The sequence below is a fragment of the Bos indicus genome, chromosome 27, assembly GCF_029378745.1.
Source record: "Bos indicus isolate NIAB-ARS_2022 breed Sahiwal x Tharparkar chromosome 27, NIAB-ARS_B.indTharparkar_mat_pri_1.0, whole genome shotgun sequence".
Lineage (NCBI taxonomy): Eukaryota > Metazoa > Chordata > Mammalia > Artiodactyla > Bovidae > Bos > Bos indicus.
In genome coordinates, this window is record NC_091786.1 from 31,403,059 (window position 1) to 31,422,911 (window position 19,853).

A 19,853-nucleotide genomic window follows, 5' to 3' on the forward strand; every position below is an offset into this window, starting at 1 on the left:
TTCACTGCCTGGTCTTAGTCTCTGAGTTTTGTGCAGGAAAGGAATCTTGCTTTCTGGGTGTTTATCTTGCTCAGTGAACATGTTCACAACCTTCTCCTTGAGTTCATTTAAACTACCTTCATATCCCAAATCATCTATGTCCTATTTTTCATGGCTTCATGTGTGGTATTTAGTTAGAGGGAAATATATAATTACAAAGCCATTAAAATAATTCCACTTGAAGAAAGCCATAGCAACAGTCTAAAAGACTTCACACATTATTATTAGCTCCCCCCAACTTTAGTGGTGTGAGCTGAGCATCTTCTATGCAATGATGAGTCACCTGCTATAACTCTAATAGAACCCTAACTTCTTAGTCAAAATTCACAGGTAGTTTTTTCATAAAGCATTTCTGCAGAAATTGCCTACCCTGGAATTTTGCCTCAGTTACCACTGTAATGAACATGTCTGTCATGATTTGGAAAGAGGCCAGCGTGGCTGTGACACTTGCTGTCTTTATTGTAGTGCATCTTTCATAACTCAAAGAAGTGAAAAAAATCTGAGCCCAGCCAGAACTGGGCTTGTAACCAAGAAGGAAACCTAGTTAAAGGGCATGGTTGCATTTTCACGTCCCTTCCATCTCCCTGGGAAATTCTTGTTGTTCAGTTACTAAGTCTTGTCCAACTCTGCAGCCTCATGGACTGCAGCACGCCAGGCTTCCCTGTCCTTCACTATCTCCTGGAGTTTGCTCAGACTCATGTCCATTGAGTCAGTGATGCCATCAATTATGTCCCCCAATTATGTAAACGCTCACCCTCTTACTGGAAATCCTTGGAAGAAGGGCAGCTTCTAGACCCAACTCTCCTGTCTTTGTAGAACTAGGTGAGTACTTGGCCAGATAGTGGCCCCACCAAAATATATATATATATATTCCTTTAGAGGATTTTAATCAAACACACACTCTTCATTTTCAGCCGGGCCCTCCTTCTCTTTGGGGCTTCCCCAGTAGCTCACATGGAAAAGAATCTGCCTGCCAGTGCAGGAGACAGGGGTTCAATCTGGGTTGGGAAGATCCCCTGGAGAAGGAAATGGCAACCACTCCAGTATTCCTGCCTGGGAAATGCCATGGACCAAGGAGCCTAGCGACAATCCATGGGGTCACAAGGAGTCAGACATGACTTAGCAACCAAGCAACAACAACCACCTTCTCCTCTGCCCCCTGCAAGGCTGCTATGCTTGCTTCCCATTTGCTCTGAGGATATTTCATCTGAATCCTTGTAGCAATTTCTTTGAAAGACAAAAACAAAATACCTCATGTACCTAGATAAGACATAATTAATTTAGTTTCAGATATTTGAAGATATGTTAAATAAATCTAAAACCATCTCTATAGAAAATTAAATCAGGTCAGATAGGCTTTATTAAAAAAAATATAATAATAAATGCCATCTGCCCGAAGGTGAGAAAGGGACCAGTGACTTCCTGCTCCTGTATTTCTGTAACAATTAGAGCTGCGATTTTATGTTTGTGTGTTTGACATTGCTGCTTTTGATGAATTCAAACCAAAGGTTGCAGAATGGTGATTTATTTTCAAAACTGTAATATGCTAAGACCTAAGTTTCTGTCATGGTGTTTGTATTACGCTCTCTCTCTCTCCCCATACACACAAGTTCAAACAAACCTTGACACGGGGAAAGCAAGGAATTAAGCACTTGCCATATCTTAGGGGGAAAAAAAATGAAAAGAAAAAGCAACTAACGTTTTTCTCCGTTGCTTCCAGCACTCCTCTGCAGTAGCCCCTTGGTCCTCATTACTTACTTGGCATTAATGTGGATTTAGAATCTAATTTCAAAGGATTTCCTCCAGATATAGTTCTTGTGTTTATCAATAATGCAACCTTGGGAAATATTGCTCACGTACAGCGTTTAAAGGAAAACACACGACGACATAATTTCCGTATGTGTATGCGTGTGCTTAAGTTCAAACAGTTTTGTCTCATAAATATGTAAATTCAGCCTGCCTGTTTTCGTATCCCGGAAGCACACCTGAATATTGCTGCCTGTCTCATTAAATCAACATAAACGGCTCAGTGAGACACACAGCACAAGTTTCTCCTGGCCACAGCTCCCAGCCCTGGATGACTAGCAACCCCCAATGTGAAATGATGGAATAGAGGAGGTAGAAAAACCGCCAGCCACAGGCTTCAGGTACATTTTATATACAAGCAACCAGCCAGACGCTTCTTTCTAATTTAATTAACACAGGTGTCAATTCAACAGTAGATCCCCAGAGATTTAACAAAAAATCCTTGTCATATAGGAGGCAGAAAGGAAAGAATCGGATGGATATCAGACTCCACTCTTGGGGTGATTCTTCCGTGTGAATGACTCAGAAGTAGCTCAGTACAGCTGTTAGTACCACTGATTCGTCTCAAACCTGGCTGGATATGAGCGTCATCTGAGAAGTATTTAAAAATACAGATCTCTAGGCCCAGCCCCCAAGCAAAACATAATAGGTTAAAGGGATACAACGGGGAGTTATGGGTTAAATACAATCTCTCCTATTTGGAAAGAGTTTCAGAGCTTCTATTCTGAAGCCAGTTGTGCCTCTACAGATACGTCAACACGGTGATTAAGTCATTATTGGGTTTCTTTGTTTTATAATTGTTTTGTTACACAATAGTTTATAATTGCTTAATATTTTACATAAGATTACAAGATGTTTAATTGTATGTAGTTGGTTCATATTGGGGGTTCAATATGTGGAGATTAAAGTAAGCAAGCTAAAAAACAAAAGCAAACATAAATCATGGTTGTATTTAAATAGGGGCCCTAAAGCAGAATGGAGAAGGCAATGGCACCCCACTCCAATACTCTTGCCTGGAAAATCTCATGGACAGAGGAGCCTGCTAGGCTGCAGTCCATGGGGTCGCTAAGAGTCAGACATGACTGAGCGACTTCACTTTCACTTTTCACTTTCATGCATTGGAGAAGGAAATGGCAACCTACTCTAATGTTCTTGCCTGGAGAATCCCAGGGACGGTGGAGCCTGGTGGGCTGCCATCTATGAGGTCGCACAGAGTCGGATATGACTGAAGCAACTTAGGAGTAGCAGCAAAGCAGAAATCTTTAAGGGGTATCATTTTCCTCAGTGATAATTACAAATGGATATCCATTTTAAATGGGTTCCTAGGTGGCTCTAGGCATAGAGAATCCACCTGCCAATGAAGGAGATGCAAGAGATGAGAGTTCGATCCCTGGGGGTTGGGAAGATCCCCTGGAGAAGGAAATGGCAACCCACTCAAGTATTCTTGCCTAGAGAATTCCATGCACAGAGAAGCCAGGTGGGCTACAGTCCATGGGGCCAGAAACAGTCAGGCATGACTGAGCAACTAAGCCCATCCATTTTAAAAGTGCTTAATATCCTCCATTCTGCATCTCAGGAATGGCTTAGATAGTATAAATAACCCTAGGGCAAAAACAGATTGACTTAAGTCATCTTTACATGTGTCTCACACCAATGAAAAATTACTTATGGGACAGTGTTAATGGCTGTCTGACCTTCACATGACTCTTAAAAAATCAAGTATAGTATAGGAAAATGCAGGGAAATCTCACAGAAAAAAATACTAGACCATATAACCAACAAGGACCTACTATATAACAGAGAACTCTGCTCAATGTTGAGTGGTAGCCTGGATGGGAGAGGAGTTTGGGGGAGAGTGGATATGTGTATGCGTATGGCTGAGTCCCTTTGCTATCTACTATCACAACATTGTTAATTGGCTATATTCAAAAATAAAATAAAAATTTTAAATACTCGACCATGAACAAGTATTGTATACAGTGGTTCTGTCACTAACCCATGTGACTGTTGGCAAATCACTTTCTTGAGGGTGCATCTCCATGTTTTCCTCCATAAATAATCAAGTTTTAAATCACTAAGCACCTTAAATTCCCTTCAAGTGGGATAATGCTATGTGGTTTGTAAATATTAAAATAACCTAGCTCTACACCAAGTAATGCATGACCTTAAACAAGCCACTTCATCTCCTGACCTTGGTTTATTTCTCTGTACTTTTCAGGCATTAAAGAACAGGGTGCACCTCAGAGCACCTAGTCAAATATATCAGTACTTTGACAAGTCAACACTGTTGTTACTTCACGACTTTAATAGTGATTTGAATAAGCAAACTTCATATTTGCCCCTGATTCTAATCTTGCACCAGAATGGCAAAAAAGAAGTTAGTCTGTTACCATGCTCATGATTTTGTTTGGCTGTAAATAAGCCCAGGGAAAAAACTGAAGCTAAAGGATTAAGTGACTTGCCGAAGACTACACAGAAATGTGGTTAGACACCTGTGCCTTCCATTTTTGGTTTGCAAGATGAATGCTCTCTTGAGTCCCCCAGAAGATTCCCATGCTCCCCTAAACCCAATGACATTAAACAAAAATACAAGTCCTTAGCATGGTAAGGGAGAATTCATGACTTGGCTCCTACCTTATATTTTCCATCATCTCCAGCCATACACTTTCCACCCTAGCCTCCTATCCCAGCGTACCTTTGTGGAGAGTCCATTCAGTGTCTGGAATACACTCTCCCTCCCTTTCCCATGAGGAGCCCCTATATTTACTTCTAGGTTCAGTTCAAATGTCACTTCCTCTCTTAATTTCCCGATTCATTCCCTGGCCTATCTGCCCATCTGAGTTAGGCACCTTCTCTCTTGCCTTAACCTTTAGTGAAGTGGCTCAGTCGTGTCCAACTCTTTCCGACCCCACGGACTGTAGCCTACCAGGCTCCTCTGTCCACAGGATTTTCCAGGCAATAGTACTGGAGTGGATTGCCATTTCCTTCTCCAGGGGATCTTCCCAACCCAGGGATTGAACCCGGATCTCCCGCATTGTAGACAGACGATTTACCATCTGACCCATGGCTTTTGCCAGTAGCCTTAACCTTTGGGAATATACATATTTGTAATACTCAGATACAATATTATACTCATATGCTCACTGTTCTAACCCTCTCTCTAGACTATGAGCTCCTTGGTGTTTCATTTCTGTCCACCCAGTGCCCAGCTCAGGCATCACTCTGCTGGACATTCATTAAATCTCCAAAGAGGGGACAGAGACCAGCATCTGTAAAGACCTGAAGTCAGCATCTGGCATTAATTCTGTTTCCTCCCACCCTGCCTCTTTCCTTCCACTGTTTGTAGCCCTCATTAGACACTGGCGACCCTGTTACTATGTCCAATGCTTAGACGCACAACATAATGAATTACCTAGTACTGCCCGGTCCAGGCTAGTAATTGTCAACCACATGTGCATATCTACATTTAAATTAAAATCAAACATTTAGTTCCTTAGTCACTCTAACCACTCTGGCTAGTGGATACCATATTAAAACACAAAGATGTGAACCTTTTCCATCACTGCAGAAAGTTCAGTGCTGACTTAAGGCCCCAAGACACACCCTTCCCACCCTAGAAGAGCTGGAGATGACAACACTTGAATGGGCCGATTTAGTCCTGAGAAAAGACACTGGCAACCTATTAATCTAACTTATGTGTACATGAAGGATAAAAGCTGGAAAGCTGCTTCTTAGAAACATTTTTATTAATGTTAAATCTATACAGAGACAAGAGATGGGAAAGATAACTTCTGAAGATGTTTTCACTCGCTGATAATTGAAATTTAAGTTTTATTGTATTTATAAGCCTAGCTGCCTTGCTTCTAACAATCTTTTTTAGACTCTGGGAAGATTATAGGCCATAATTAAAGGATTTCAGTTTTCCTATTTAGCCTAGCATTGTAAGGAAATTTTAAGTCAATTAATGGTGATTTTTAAAATGAGGATTTAGGAAAATCTCTTATCTCCAGGAACGCTGAGAACCTCACCTCCCCCGCCCCACAGTAGTTTAACATTTTGTACAGTTCTTATCTGTTCTGTTATTTCACTTGTCTTATCGATAGGATTCTAAACACCACAAATTTGGAACCAATTAAATGGTTTCCTTAGAATGTATGTGAATTGTGTTTATATGAGATATAATTATAAAGATTTCTCAGTAAAAGATAAAGGAATATTTGTCTCAGGAATTTGATTTTTTTTTTTTTTCTGAGATGAAGCTGACTTGACTACTTATTTCTTCTTGGCCTTTTGGCATAACTTACATGAATGTTACTACAAATAAACATGATACATGCACTCTGCATTTATTTTGAGCTAAAGGATACATACTGGTTGATGCCTGTGTTGGATACAAACAAGGGAACCATAGTGGAGAGGAGCTGTGTCTCCCTTTCTCGTGAAATAGCATTCTGGGTCAGGTTAAGTACAAATACATCCCTTGATCATGGTGATAGCAGCATGAAATTCACACAATGGTGGAAACTCAACAGTATTACAGTTTGCATGGGGCAAAGGAGGAGGTCTTCCAGTTTTAAAGACAGTATATATAAAAGCCTCAACAATACAATAATGAAGAACAATTGTTTCTTTGTGACCAGATCCTTATTTCTCAGCAGCCTGTAGCCCTTAGCCCTGACCTTGCAAGGATAGAAGGGTATAAAAGTAGTGTGTCCGTCATGCTCTTGCCTATTTCTGGGAGACACCTGGGAGGGAGCATACCTATCTATGGAAGGAAAATGTGGAGGGAATGGTGTGCTTTATTGTTGCGCCTCTTTTCTTTTTCTTGTCCTATAGGAAGTGGTTTCGGATGAAAGGCATCAAGGTGGACAACTCCTGGAAGAACCAAAGTTGCTGCATTTCAAAGGGAATACTTTCAGTCTTCAGATCTCTGTCCTTGATATCCCCCCATTCCTCTGGAGAATTAAACCATTCACTGCATGCCAGGTACTGGCCAAATGGGTTTCCAATAGAAATAGCTTTGCTTTAACCAGCAGGCATATCACAAACCCTAGTAAGGGTACTCCTGACTTTCCTCCTCCTTTAAAACTATGGATTTCATTTCAAAACTGTCACAGATGTGTAACTGTTTGGACTACACCCAGGGAAACCTATTGTCATAAATCCATGGGTTCCTAACAGGTGGGGGCAAAGGTGCTTGCGTGTCAGGTAATATAACATGTATCCTCTCTCCTGTTTATATCACCACTCAGGAAAGGTTGAAGAAGGCCATCTAAGAACTTAGAGCAAGATTTCTTTGTGGATTTGTTTTAATTCATATCAGTTCATTATGAGACAGTGTTTTAAGTCCTGTTCACCTATAGAATGAACTGGATATTAGGGAGAAACCTTTTAAGGGTGATCATTTTGAGTTGTAGAGAGCTCTGGCCAGCCAGGTGGGATCAAGAGATTTTGTCCTAAATAGATGAAATGCTTGCTGCCAAATGAATTGAGCAAGATGGGAAGAAGAAATCACAAATTGAAAAACAAAGAAATATTAATGCCTCTTAGAATATTTTTATGTAAAAATATTTGTGTCATGATTCATATACCTCATTATTAGAGACTTAAAAAAATTTCAGGAGGACTTAAGAGTCTCTTTGGATCATGTTAAGGAATTTTTGAATAGTTGCTTAGCGTGAAAAGATATCAACTTGTGACCTTGTCACTGAATTCTATGAAAATGTTCAGTGATAAGCATTGTTATCAGAAGCAGCCAACTGCTCTACCATTGTTTCTTAAGCCAGAGTCATCTGGGCTTCAAGAGACAGGACATTTCCTTAACTCTGGAGCTTCTGGGAGACTGATACTGATCTGGACTCACAGGAGGCTTTCACGCTTCTCTGTTCTGCCCATCAGCATAACCTGCAGAGCCCTGTGGGTTTTTTCACCTATCTTTACAGCATTCATTTTTAAAAAAAAACATGCACAAGATATACCAGCTTGTAGGATGGAAATCAGTCAAATCTCAAAGAGAAAAACCTTGACCATTCCATGAGAGTTAGAAGAAATTTGCACCATCACTGCTTTCTAACATTCAGAATTTTCTAATCAAATAAGGTCATATTTTTCTGTTTACTTTTCATTACCTCAGGAGCTGCCCCCTCTATGTATAGTTTTAGAGCATTCAAAACAACAAGTATCTCTCTCAGGGTCCTGAACAATTTTTTTGGATATTTAACATATTTTCTTATGGAGAGAGGTTTTCTATGAATAAATGTATTATTTATGATGTTCTAGACCTAGACGTCTCTGTTTCCCAGAAAACAGTATTCAAAGTTTGCAGGCCAAATTGAACTTCAGGGTATTGTTAAAAGAACTCCTGATAGTCGTGCAAATTCCTCTGTTTTAATCTTTATTTAAGGGCATTGCTTCCCTGGATCTAATGCAAGTGACTCCAAAGTAAATATGAAGTTTAATGTTTGCAGATAAAAAAAGAAAGCAGATAAAGAATTATAACCTCTCAGGAGCACTTAAACAACACTTCCAACACCAGGGATTCAGTGAGAGCCTCAGGTAGAAAAGACTTGGAGAAGGGTAATGCCTGCTCACCCCGGAGGATGCAACAGGGCCAGCCAAAGTCAAAGGGCGCTGGCTGGCAAAGAAGCCCAACCAGCTTTACTATCAGGATGGGTTGGATTGCATAGAGGTTGTGAACATGTATAAATATTTGACTTCTGTAATTGAGCATAATTTGAAAGAGTCGTGGAAAGCTGAGCAACAATTTAATTTTCTCTGCATCAGGCAGCTTGCCACTGAGGTTTCATTTCCACTTCATTTTTCTTTCCCACAAATGGCTTTCTGCTCTATTCTTCCTTTCTTTTCACCACCCTACCACCAATTTATTTACTCCTGTGATCACTGAACTCCCCCAGTATATGTGACTACATATTGTGCTTGGCATAATGGCCACGCTGTGTCTGCTCCAGGCATCAGATGCATACACTTTGGGGAAGCTTTGCATTCAGCCTGATTGAACCTCATGGAGAGCATCATGTGTGCTGACATACTGGGCGAGGATAATAGAGAATGGCTTATGATTTGGCTTAGTGGACAGGAACTCACAGAGCTCTACTGCAGAGACAGAAAACCCCACTATTGCTGACATCACTTATAGGTCTCTCCTTCACCTGGTAAATGTCCCCATCATCTTCCAAGTCAGTGGATAGACAAGTTAGAGTTATTGGTATTCCTGGTATTACCGTCATCTTATTCCTCTCTCCCTTTCTTTAACTTCAAAACAGCAATCTAGGAATCGACATTTTCCAATTGGTACCCAAAGCTGACTCTCTAAGAAACCTTTTTTTTTTTTCTTTCATCTGGGCAAGGTGGAATTTCCCAGGCATGGTGGTATCCAGTGCATAAAATATTAATAGCTGCCCTATGAGACACCAACCAAGAAAAATTCTTAGAATGATGTGAGGTCCAGATTGGGTTTAGAACTATGTGATGAGAGCCTATGTATAGGAGGACCAACTAGATTTTAAATCTTGCTGGTTTCAATTCTAGAGGATGACAGTTTATGAAATGCTAGGGTACAAACCTTATTGCTTATGAAACAAGGTAGGATGGATGAAAGGGAGGGGCATGTGAGGTTACAGGAGTTCTTAGGAGACCTGGTTACCATAGCATCCACTAACCTTGATTCAAAGAAAGAAAGAGACCCACAATGCTAGTCCTTCCAAAATAAACAATTATTCATAAGACTCTACCACAACAAGGGATATGCTGTTGTCCCCTTAGAAGACTCAACAACCCTTCTCTGCATGGAAATAACTCTGCTCCCAGTAGGTTCCTGGGACCTGAGAGCTACTGAATCGTATCCCCTCTTCCTTGCTCACAGTGGGGGTAGAGAAGCTGTAAAATATTATAAAGCTGAATCTAATAAAATATTAATTTATTTTTTAAGTCCTACAGAACACCAAGCCAGGCTGTCACCTCCGTAGGACGAAAGCAGCTGTCTTGCAGCATGCTGTGTATCTTGGAGAACCCAGTGTCTGTCTCCTGCTAGGATACAATTTACATTCTCTCCATCTGCTAGGAAACTAATTATAATGGGACTCAAAAAGAAAACATTTCCGGAATTCTTTAAACACACATAACTTTGCTACACTTTGTCCTCTAGTATTACTTTCCCCAGAATTCCTCTCAGCTCAGTGAGCATCTTGGTGTTTTGTTTTGTATTTTTGGGGGGGTGGCGGGGCAGAGAAGAATAAATGAAAGCAAAGATGATTGCCCGGGAAGCACACTAACCACAGTGCTTTTATTATTTTTAAATGTTTTGTTGAGCACCATTGGCAGCTGCTACTCAAGTCAACAACAACAAAAATATTCTTTTGACACAGTCTTAAAATCAGATTTTTTTAATGTTTTGATGGTGTGCAGTAGAATGGAAAGAAAAGCAAGAGGCATTTTTGTTTGTTTGTTTGCCAATTCTCATGTCTTGCTACAAGAAAAGATTATGCCTGCACTGGGTTCTTCCAGTGTTCTCAGGAGAAAATACACAAAATTTAGTAAGCGACACGACAGAAGATACTTTTCAACACATCATCAGTGCCGTCCATTTTTTCTTTTTTTAACGAAGATAGTATCACCAAAGACTCAAAGCCACTGCAGGAAATGTAGGTTTGTTGAAGAGCTGGACCTTGAATTCAGCTCTATCTCGTTCTGAAGTCCAAACATTTATATTACACGGTAATGACTCAAAATTTCAGTTTTAGAAAACAGAGACCTCTTTGGTTAGCGTAGTTAGGCAAAAACACCTTATTTAGGCGAAAGCATCAATGAACCATGGGGCCCTCTGTTATGCTTATTTTCACTGAAGGGGATGATAGTGAGTATAAAAATGTAACATCTATTCACCACCGTGCATTAAATAGATAGCCAGTGGGAAGCTGCGACTGTACTCCAGTGAATTTTAAAAATGCGCTGGTCTGGAGAAGAGTGCATTTCAGGGCTAGGAGATTGAGGCTGGACAGAGAGAGGACGGGGTGAGAGGACAGAAGCCCTTGAAGGCCTGGCAGGGGGCTGTGTTGACGACGGCAGGCATCCTGGGGCCATTCTTGTCCCCCAGGCAAAGGGATCATGTAATGAAAGCAGAGTTTCCAGGTGATGTGGTGACATCAGTGATTCCACTCATGATTACAGGCTTTTCCCTGAAAAATACCAGTCAACTGCTTTCTGCTTCCTCCCCAGTCCTCTCATTAATTCTGTGTAGTAGAGGCGGAGACGGGAGGCTTGGTGAGCGGGCTACTCCAGTTAGCTATGATGAGACCAGAGAAGAGGCTCACACATGGAAACAGAAAGACTGTAGAATGACAGTGAGAGAGATGGTGATAATCCGTTCATAAAAGGTAGACTTGGGCCTGCCCTGGTGGTCCAGTGGCCAAGACTCCACACTCCCAAGGCAGGTGGCATGGGTTCGATTCCTGGTCAGGGAATATTCAACATGCTGCATGGTGTCCCCCCCCCCCCAAAAAAAAATGGTAGAATATTTAAGAAAGGAAAGGCCAACTGAAATTATTTGTGCTGATTGGGGTATAATGTCAGTGATGGCTGTTAATGAAATAAAAACCCGAGATGTAGCTGCTAGAGTCCTCCAGAGAAATGGCAACTGGGCGTTTGTGAGCAGATGAGGATTTGAAGAGCTCAGTCGATGGAGAGAGAAGAGCTGAAGGCTGAGATAGGAAGTAAAAGTTACCCTGGTTTACTGAACCAGGACACAGCAGGAATAAGATTAGACAGCAAGGAGAAATGGCGGACCGTGTATAGTATAGAAGCATCTGGTATAGAATTTGGTGCAAGTGGACAGTCATCTTTGAGTGTTTTAGGGAAGGACTTCCTCTCAAGTTTGCTGGGAGGCCCACCAATCAGGCTTCCCTGGTGGCTCAGAGGGTAAAGGGTCTGCCTGCAATGCAGGAGACCTGGGTTCAATCCCTGGGTCAGGAATATCCCCTGGAGAAGCAAATGGCACCCCACTCCAGTACTCTTGCCTGGAAAATCCCATGGACAGAGAAACCTGGCAGGCTCCAGTCCATGGGGTCGCAGAGTCAGACACGACTGAGCGACTTCACTTTCACCACCATTCAGCAGTGCCCTCTGTTGCTGGGAGGGAAAGAGAAGAGCTCATAAGTTAGTCTCTGTTTAGGGAGAAAGTGGGAAAGAGGTGCCATTCACTGGTTCTGTGCTGCAGTCTTGCTGGTATATGAGCCAGCTGTGCCCCAGCCATGGGTTTCCTTGGTGACCATTAGCTTCATGCTTCTCCCAGCATTTGCCCTGGACAACAGCCTCTCTGTGGGAAAACACTAGGGAACCTTCCGGCACACCCAGCTCATCTTAGTTTCTCAAAAGACTACTTCCAACCTACTGGCGTTTCATTAGAGAATGGTTTGGGTCGAGAAAAAAATATTTTAATCAAGGGATTAATGTGCTTATAAAACCTCTGGAAAACCTGGGAGAGCCAAGGTCAGAGAAAGCCCCCAGAGATATGAGGAAATCAGCAAGTTCCACGATTTCAGGAAACCACCGCAACCCTGAAGCAGACGGTTCTCAGAAGCCCCTGCAAACCTCACATATGCTGTCAGCTGAACCCTTGAGGTTTGCTTGCTGGTACCAGAGGAACAGAAACCATTTCTTCCCTTCCTTCCAAATTTAAAACAAGTACCTCTCATTGGCAGAACGGAAATGTGAACTCCCTGCTGGCAAGGGCTGTGAAATGTAGTTTTCAGACTTCTAGTTCTTTCTGTGAAGGGGAGAACTGAGGATGGGAGAGAGTTGCCTTCTTCCTAATAGCCCACATTCTGCACAGGGATAAAGGCAGCTGCAGGGTCAACGTATAGACCTTCTCTGAGCCCTTAGTCCATTGCCTTCCCCTTGGTTCAAGTTTAAGAGCAAACAAATGAAACAACACCCCTACATCCCTTGGTGGGATGTGTGGTAGGGGTTAATGCCTGATTTCTTTTTCTCATATTTCCCAAAACTGGCTCTCCTGTACTCAAGTCTTCAACAATCTAAATTCCATCTCTCCCTGCTGATCTCCCCTAGCAAGTACCAAGAAATCAGGATCTTTGAGACTTCCTGCAGAGAAAAATGAGGAAACCTGCAAGTGTATAGCTTGAAGCTCAGGGATAACCAGGGAACTCTTGGTTCCTTAAAGTGGGTACATTGAATTCTAAACATGGCTCATGGTCTTGTAACACCTGCTGACACCATCACCAGTCACATTTCAGAGAATCAAAGTTCCAGACTTGATCCATCTTTTGCCACCTTTCAGCATCAATATTGGAGAAAATTGTGTTTGTAGTAACAGGTAAAAGACCAGATTAATGAGTCAAGGGAAAGAGAAAGAAGTGAGATGCAGTTTACTATAGGCTGGGAATATGAGGTCATTGCCAAGGACCATGGCCTGATTCCAGTAGGAGGGAAAGCCTTTCTGGTAGATGGAAGAATATCAGTGACTCGCTGACCTCCACTTCACATTAATATAAACCCACATGCCCGAGACAATTGGTGGCCAGCACTGGCTGGTCATGGGGAAAGGAGGAATACAGATTTTATAACTTCCCCCCAACCCTCATTTAGTGAAATGGCTTTTGCCACTCGATTGTAAGTCCCTATGAAGTGGAGACCAGACCTAAATTCTTACTATTCCTTTATTGTTTATTTAATACAGTGTCTGGTTATTAGAAGGCATTGTACATATAACTGTAGAGTGGATGAATTGAATGAATGAGGAATTGACAAAATAGATTGTTCTGGGCTAACCTGTTGTGTTTGTGTCTCTCTCTGGTGTGCGTGTGTGTGTGTGTGTGTGTGTGATCCTGCAGTAGGTGTCTCTCTCTGGGGTGTGTGTGTGTGTGTGAGTGATCCTGCAGTAGGTGTCTCTCTCTGGGGTGTGTGTGTGTGTGTGTGTGTGTGATCCTGCAGTAGATGTCTCTCTCTGGGGCGGGGGGAGGGGGGTGTGTGTGTGTGTGATCCTGCAGTAGGTGTCTCTCTCTGGGGTGGGTGGGTGTGTGTGTGTGAGTGATCCTGCAGTAGGTGTAATTTTTATGCTGGATATATAGCAACATTATGCTTATACAGTTCAGCATGAGGCTGTGGTATGGGCATAAGTTCTGGCTAGTCACTTCTTCATAATTTTCATGTACATGAGATGATAACATCCTACCCTGGGCTTAGGAAGCAAAGAGTAGGCGTCTACTAGGAATCCTCGAATAGGAGTCGTCTAAAGAATCTTTTTGTCGTGGAAAAACATGGTGATTAACTTTTGATGGTCTTCTTTCTCATTGTGTGTGTCACCAAGTGAAATCTGAGCTCTTGCAGCGTGGTTTTGGAATTCGAATGTTATCAATTGGAATTGACATTAATTACTTTTGTGCTGCCTGGCATATGCTAGGACATTATTTCTACAACAATTCCACCAGAGTCGCTCAGGCAATTATCTCTGCTGCCATCACCGTCATCATGATCATCCTAATTATTGTGATTAGGTCTGTCCTGCGCTCTGCTCCTCTCAGCCGGGCTCTGCACGCCCCAGCCCTCTCCTCTCCCCTCTGTCCCCCGCAGGAAGTCCCGTTCTCCCGCGTGTGGTGCAGTAACCGGCAGCCCCTGCACTGTGCCTTCTCCCTGGAGCGCTACACGCCCACCACCACCCAGCTGTCCTGCAAAATCTGCATCCGGCAGCTCAAAGGCCATGAACAGATCCTTCAAGTGCAGACGTCAATCCTCGAGGTGAGTCCTTGGTCTCCAGGTCACTTGACCTGTTTCTAAAGCCCATTATATACTTAGTTGTGCTATATGTATTGCATGAAAGAGATTCAAAATGCACTCACTCTTTTAATCCTCATTACTGATAAGGGAAAATCAACTTTTTCACAGGCTGAAGATTTGAACTGGGCCTGGAAACATAACCCATTAGAGCATAGGCTCTGCGGAGGGGCCTTTGGGGAAGGAACTGGTCCGGGGCTTTTTATACACAAAACCACAACCAATCGAACAGTTCATGGTAGACCTGGAATCAGCTGAGATTCATTATTGAATTGAGACACATACCATAAGAAAACACAAGGTTACACTGGGCTGCTTTTCTGCCAGTTCTGATGAGTTTCTAGAAGTCAGTTTCCCCATCTGTTATTACATTTTCAAGGCTTTGTTTCCTTACTGTCTTATAATTTTTTGATACCCTCCAGGATCAGGGTTCTACACATCCCCATTTCTATGAAGCCTAGAATTCATCAGTACAATAAGAGACAGGATGGATAATAATCTCACTCTCCAAAGAAAGGGCATAGTGCAAAAAGGGATAAGACCTTGTCCAAGGTCACATGACTACTCAAGGGCAGAGTTAGAATGGGAGTCAGAGGAGAAGTCACTTGGGAACTTGTGTGCTGCCATGGCTTTGATTGGCCCTAAGCCACTGAATGACTCCATGGCTCTGAGCTTCAGCTTATCGAGTAGACTATGGCCTTTCCTCCTGAATGAGTATTTCAGCAGGGGAGAGTAGCTGAGGGGAGGAATCAGGGGAGCTGATGACACCTTATTTAGCAATTTCAAGGTAATCCCTGGCTAGTTTAGAAAAACACACACACTGTTATGTCCATCTTAGAACATGCACCTGTGTATATACATATGGGCTTCCCTGGTGGCTGTGTTAAAGAGTCCACCTGCCAATGCACGAGATGCAGGCTTGATCTCTGGGTCAGAAGGATCCCCTGGAGAAAGGAAATGGCAACCCGCTCCAGGATTCTTGCCTGAGAAACCCCATGGACAGAGGAGCCTGGCGGGCTACAGTCCAGGGGATTGCAGAGTCAGACAGGACTTAGTGACTAAACATAACATATACACATGCACTTTTGTGTTTGCATATATAAATAAGACATATTCATTCGTTCACACTTAGCAGAAGATTTAACACCTTTTGTATCCGTACTATTCAATTTCAGGTTATGATTTTTCTCAAAACATGTAGTCTGCATCACCACTTTCCTCCATTCTCACCGCATTTCATTATTTATGCAAAATGAGCATTGCTGATTCCCCCAAATAGTTTCCTCTGAAGTGCGATGGCTTTCCAAAGGAGTGTGCCTCAAAACTGATAGCTGTCTTAACTGACGTGTTTCTACCATATTTGCATTCGTTATTGCCAATTAGCATTATGCGCTAAGGTAGTCCTGATGGGGAAGGTAGATGCAGAAACCTCAGGCAAGATACATTTAGAGTCTCTTTTTTGAACAGTCATGGCATTTTTAACACAATACATTTCAAACTAAAATACAAATCGTATGGGAGTTAGTTCTAAAATAAAAGGCAACTCTTAGAATAGCTGCATTTCAGAATGAAGAGTGAAAGGCAGGACATAAAGGTGCCACTGATGAAAATTTCCGTAAATATCTATTAACAGGTCAACAAAAGAATTCCAGGTTTAAAAGGTTTTTTACTTTCTAAGGCATCCAGATTCAGAAAATCAGTTTCAGCTATTACAAGATGTTTGTGTAAAAGGAATGTAATAAGGTTGATACTACATCCTGGTACCTTTGCATCTTGCTTAAATAAACTGTAAAAGTTCATGGAGAGAAAATGAGCTAATAAACTTAATCTTCTTGACTCTCCCATTCTGATGCTTCGCAAAGTTTACAGTCACTTTGGAAAGCCTTAAAGAACATGACATCACCATATTTCTTGATAAAGGAGGCAAAAGTATAAGAATAAGATTTAGATATTCAGTGTTGGACTACAGCTATCTGATTTGTAGGCTGCTGCACTTGAGAAGCTTTATTAACTTGTTTGATCCTATAAGAATCATTTCATTAATAACTTTAAGTGTCCCTGCTGAATTTTGGCCCAGTTCATCCACATGTCTTTCTACCAAACTATTTCTTAGACAGATCTCACTAACCATCATTTTCAATGTCAGAAGAAAATTAATTTTTAAAAGCCACTGTATTTCAGGTCCTATTTCATATGCTTTCATGTATAATGGTCAGAATCCTGTAGGTTAGTATTATACCATCACAATTTTAAACAATCTCAAGGAAGTCAGCCTTCTTATCCAAGATCATAGAGCAAACCAGATGAGTAGCCACTGAGAAACTTGACTTTAAGATCAAAGTCCGGCTTTCTATTCAGTGCTATATCCAGATCCCAATCAAGGGGGTTTAATTTCCTAGTCCTAACCATGGGCCTTGTCCATAATACAAGCCCCTCTTTTAAGGGCTGCTGCAGTAGCGACAAACATCGCAACATCAGCTTTTTTCCTAAGTCGAGGTAGATGAAAATTAGAAAATTCTTCCCTCAAGACTGAAGAAGAATGAGATGCACCTGTTTGTTTGTTGGGCTGGAATTAAGTATTCATTCTGCTGATCTTTAGGAACAGAATTGATTCCCTTCATAGAGGTCTGTTTGCAAAAGGATGTCTTGACTGAATGATCACTCAAGGTCCTTCCAACCCTGGGACTGTCTCATTGCTGGGAAAACACACATCTGGTGGTATATCTGGGATTAAAAAACATCTCCTCCCTAAAAATGACTTGGTTTTTATGGTAGATGGTTCAAAGAAAATGAAGATAAAGTTCTGAGAAAGTTGGGAATACTTGGAGAAAGGCAGGATATTTTTAAGATCAGATCAGATCAGTTGCTCAGTCGTGTCCAACTCTTTGCGACCCCATGAATCGCAGCACGCCAGGCCTCCCTGTCCGTCACCAACTCCCGGAGTTCACTCAGACTCACGTCCATCGAGTCAGTGATGCCATCCAGCCATCTCATCCTCTGTCATCCCCTTCTCCTCCTGTCCCCAATCCCTCCCAGCATCCGAGTCTTTTCCAGTGAGTCAACTCTTCGCATGAGGTGGCCAAAGTACTGGAGTTTCAGCTTTAGTATCATTCCTTCCAAAGAAATCCCAGGGCTGATCTCCTTCAGAATGGACTGGTTGGATCTCCTTGCAGTCCAAGGGACTCTCAAGAGTCTTCTCCAACACCACAGTTCAAAAGCATCATTTCTTCGGTGCTCAGCCTTATTCACAGTCCAACTCTCACATCCATACATGACCACAGTAAAAACCATAGCCTTGACTAGACAAACCTTTGTTGGCAAAGTAATGTCTCTGCGTTTGAATATGCTATCTAGGTTGGTCATAACTGTCCTTCCAAGGAGTAAGCGTCTTTTATTTTATTTTTAAACTTTACAATATTGTATTGGTTTTGCCAAATATCAAAATGAATCCGCCACAGGTATACATGTGCTCCCCATCCTGAACCCTCCTCCCTCCTCCCTCCCCATACCATCCCTCTGGGTCGTCCCAGTGCACCAGCCCCAAGCATCCAGTATCCTACATCGAACGTGGACTGGTGACTCATTTCATACATGATAGTATACGTTTCAATGCCATTCTCCCAAATCTTCCCACCCTGTCCCTCTCCCACAGAGTCCATAAGACTGTTCTATACATCAGTGTCTTTTTTGCTGTCTCATATACAGGGTTATTGTTACCATCTTTCTAAATTCCATATATATGTGTTAGTATACTGTATTGGTGTTTTTCTTTCTGGCTTACTTCATTCTGTATAATAGGCTCCAGTTTCATCCATCTCATTAGAACTGATTCAAATGAATTCTTTTTAATGGCTGAGTAATACTCCATTGTGTATATGTACCACCGCTTTCTTATCCATTCATCTGTTGATGGACATCTAGGTTGCTTCCATGTCCTGGCTATTATAAACAGTGCTGCGATGAACATTGGGGTACATGTGTCTCTTTCCCTTCTGGTTTCCTCAGTGTGTATGCCCAGCAGTGGGATTGCTGGATCATAAGGCAGTTCTATTTCCAGTTTTTTGAGGAATCTCCACACTGTTCTCCATAGTGGCTGTACTAGTTTGCATTCCCACCAACAGTGTAAGAGGGTTCCCTTTTCTTCACATCCTCTCCAGCATTTATTGCTTGTAGACTTTTGGATCGCAGCCATTCTGACTGGCGTGAATTGATACCTCATAGTGGTTTTGATTTGCATTTCTCTGATAATGAGTGATGTTGAGCATCTTTTCATGTGTTTGTTAGCCATCTGTATGTCTTCTTTGGAGAAATGTCTATTTAGTTCTTTGGCCCATTTTTTGATTGGGTCATTTATTTTTCTGGAGTTGAGCTGTAGGAGTTGCTTGTATATTTTTGTGATTAGTTGTTTGTCAGTTGCTTCATTTGCTATTATTTTCTCCCATTCTGAAGGCTGTCTTTTCACCTTGCTAATAGTTTCCTTTGATGTGCAGAAGCTTTTAAGGTTAATTAGGTCCCATTTGTTTATTTTTGCTTTTATTTCCAGTATTCTGGGAGGTGGGTCATAGAGGATCCTGCTGTGATGTATGTCGGAGAGTGTTTTGCCTATGTTCTCCTCTAGGAGTTTTATAGTTTCTGGTCTTACGTTGAGATCTTTAATCCATTTTGAGTTTATTTTTGTGTATGGTGTTAGAAAGTGTTCTAGTTTCATTATTTTACAAGTGGTTGACCAGTTTTCCCAGCACCACTATGGAAATACAAAAACCTCGAATAGCCAAAGCGATCTCGAGAAAGAAGAATGGAACTGGAGGAATCAACCTGCCTGACTTCAGGCTCTACTACAAAGCCACAGTCATCAAGACAGTGTGGTACTGGCACAAAGACAGAAATATAGGTCAATGAAACAAAATAGAAAGCCCAGAGATAAACCCACGCACATAAGGAGGCAAGAATATACAATGGAGTAAGCGTCTTTTAATTTCATGGCTGCAGTCACCATCTGTAGTGATTTTGGAGCCCAGAAAAATAAAGTCTGACACTGTTTCCACTGTTTCCCCATGAGTCAACAATAATAGATAAATTGTTAAAATGCATCATATTTCATGGTCACTACACTAATGCAGAAAGATTCTGTGTTAGGTGGCTTTAATAAGTTAGTAATAGGCCTTCATTGATTAATAATAATAGAACTAAAACTTTGAAGCTTC

General features: G+C 41.8%; 1 protein-coding gene across 3 annotated transcripts in view; it reads left to right on the top strand.

The window, feature by feature from the left end:
• Positions 1–19,853, top strand: part of UNC5D (unc-5 netrin receptor D) — a 644,487-nt gene that overhangs the window by 601,881 nt on the left and 22,753 nt on the right. For all 3 annotated transcript variants that reach the window (XM_070781382.1, XM_070781384.1, XM_070781383.1), the window contains 2 exons: positions 6,682–6,831; positions 14,449–14,613. In XM_070781382.1, the coding sequence (XP_070637483.1) occupies positions 6,682–6,831; positions 14,449–14,613 (315 nt within the window). The remainder of the gene's footprint in view (positions 1–6,681; positions 6,832–14,448; positions 14,614–19,853) is intronic.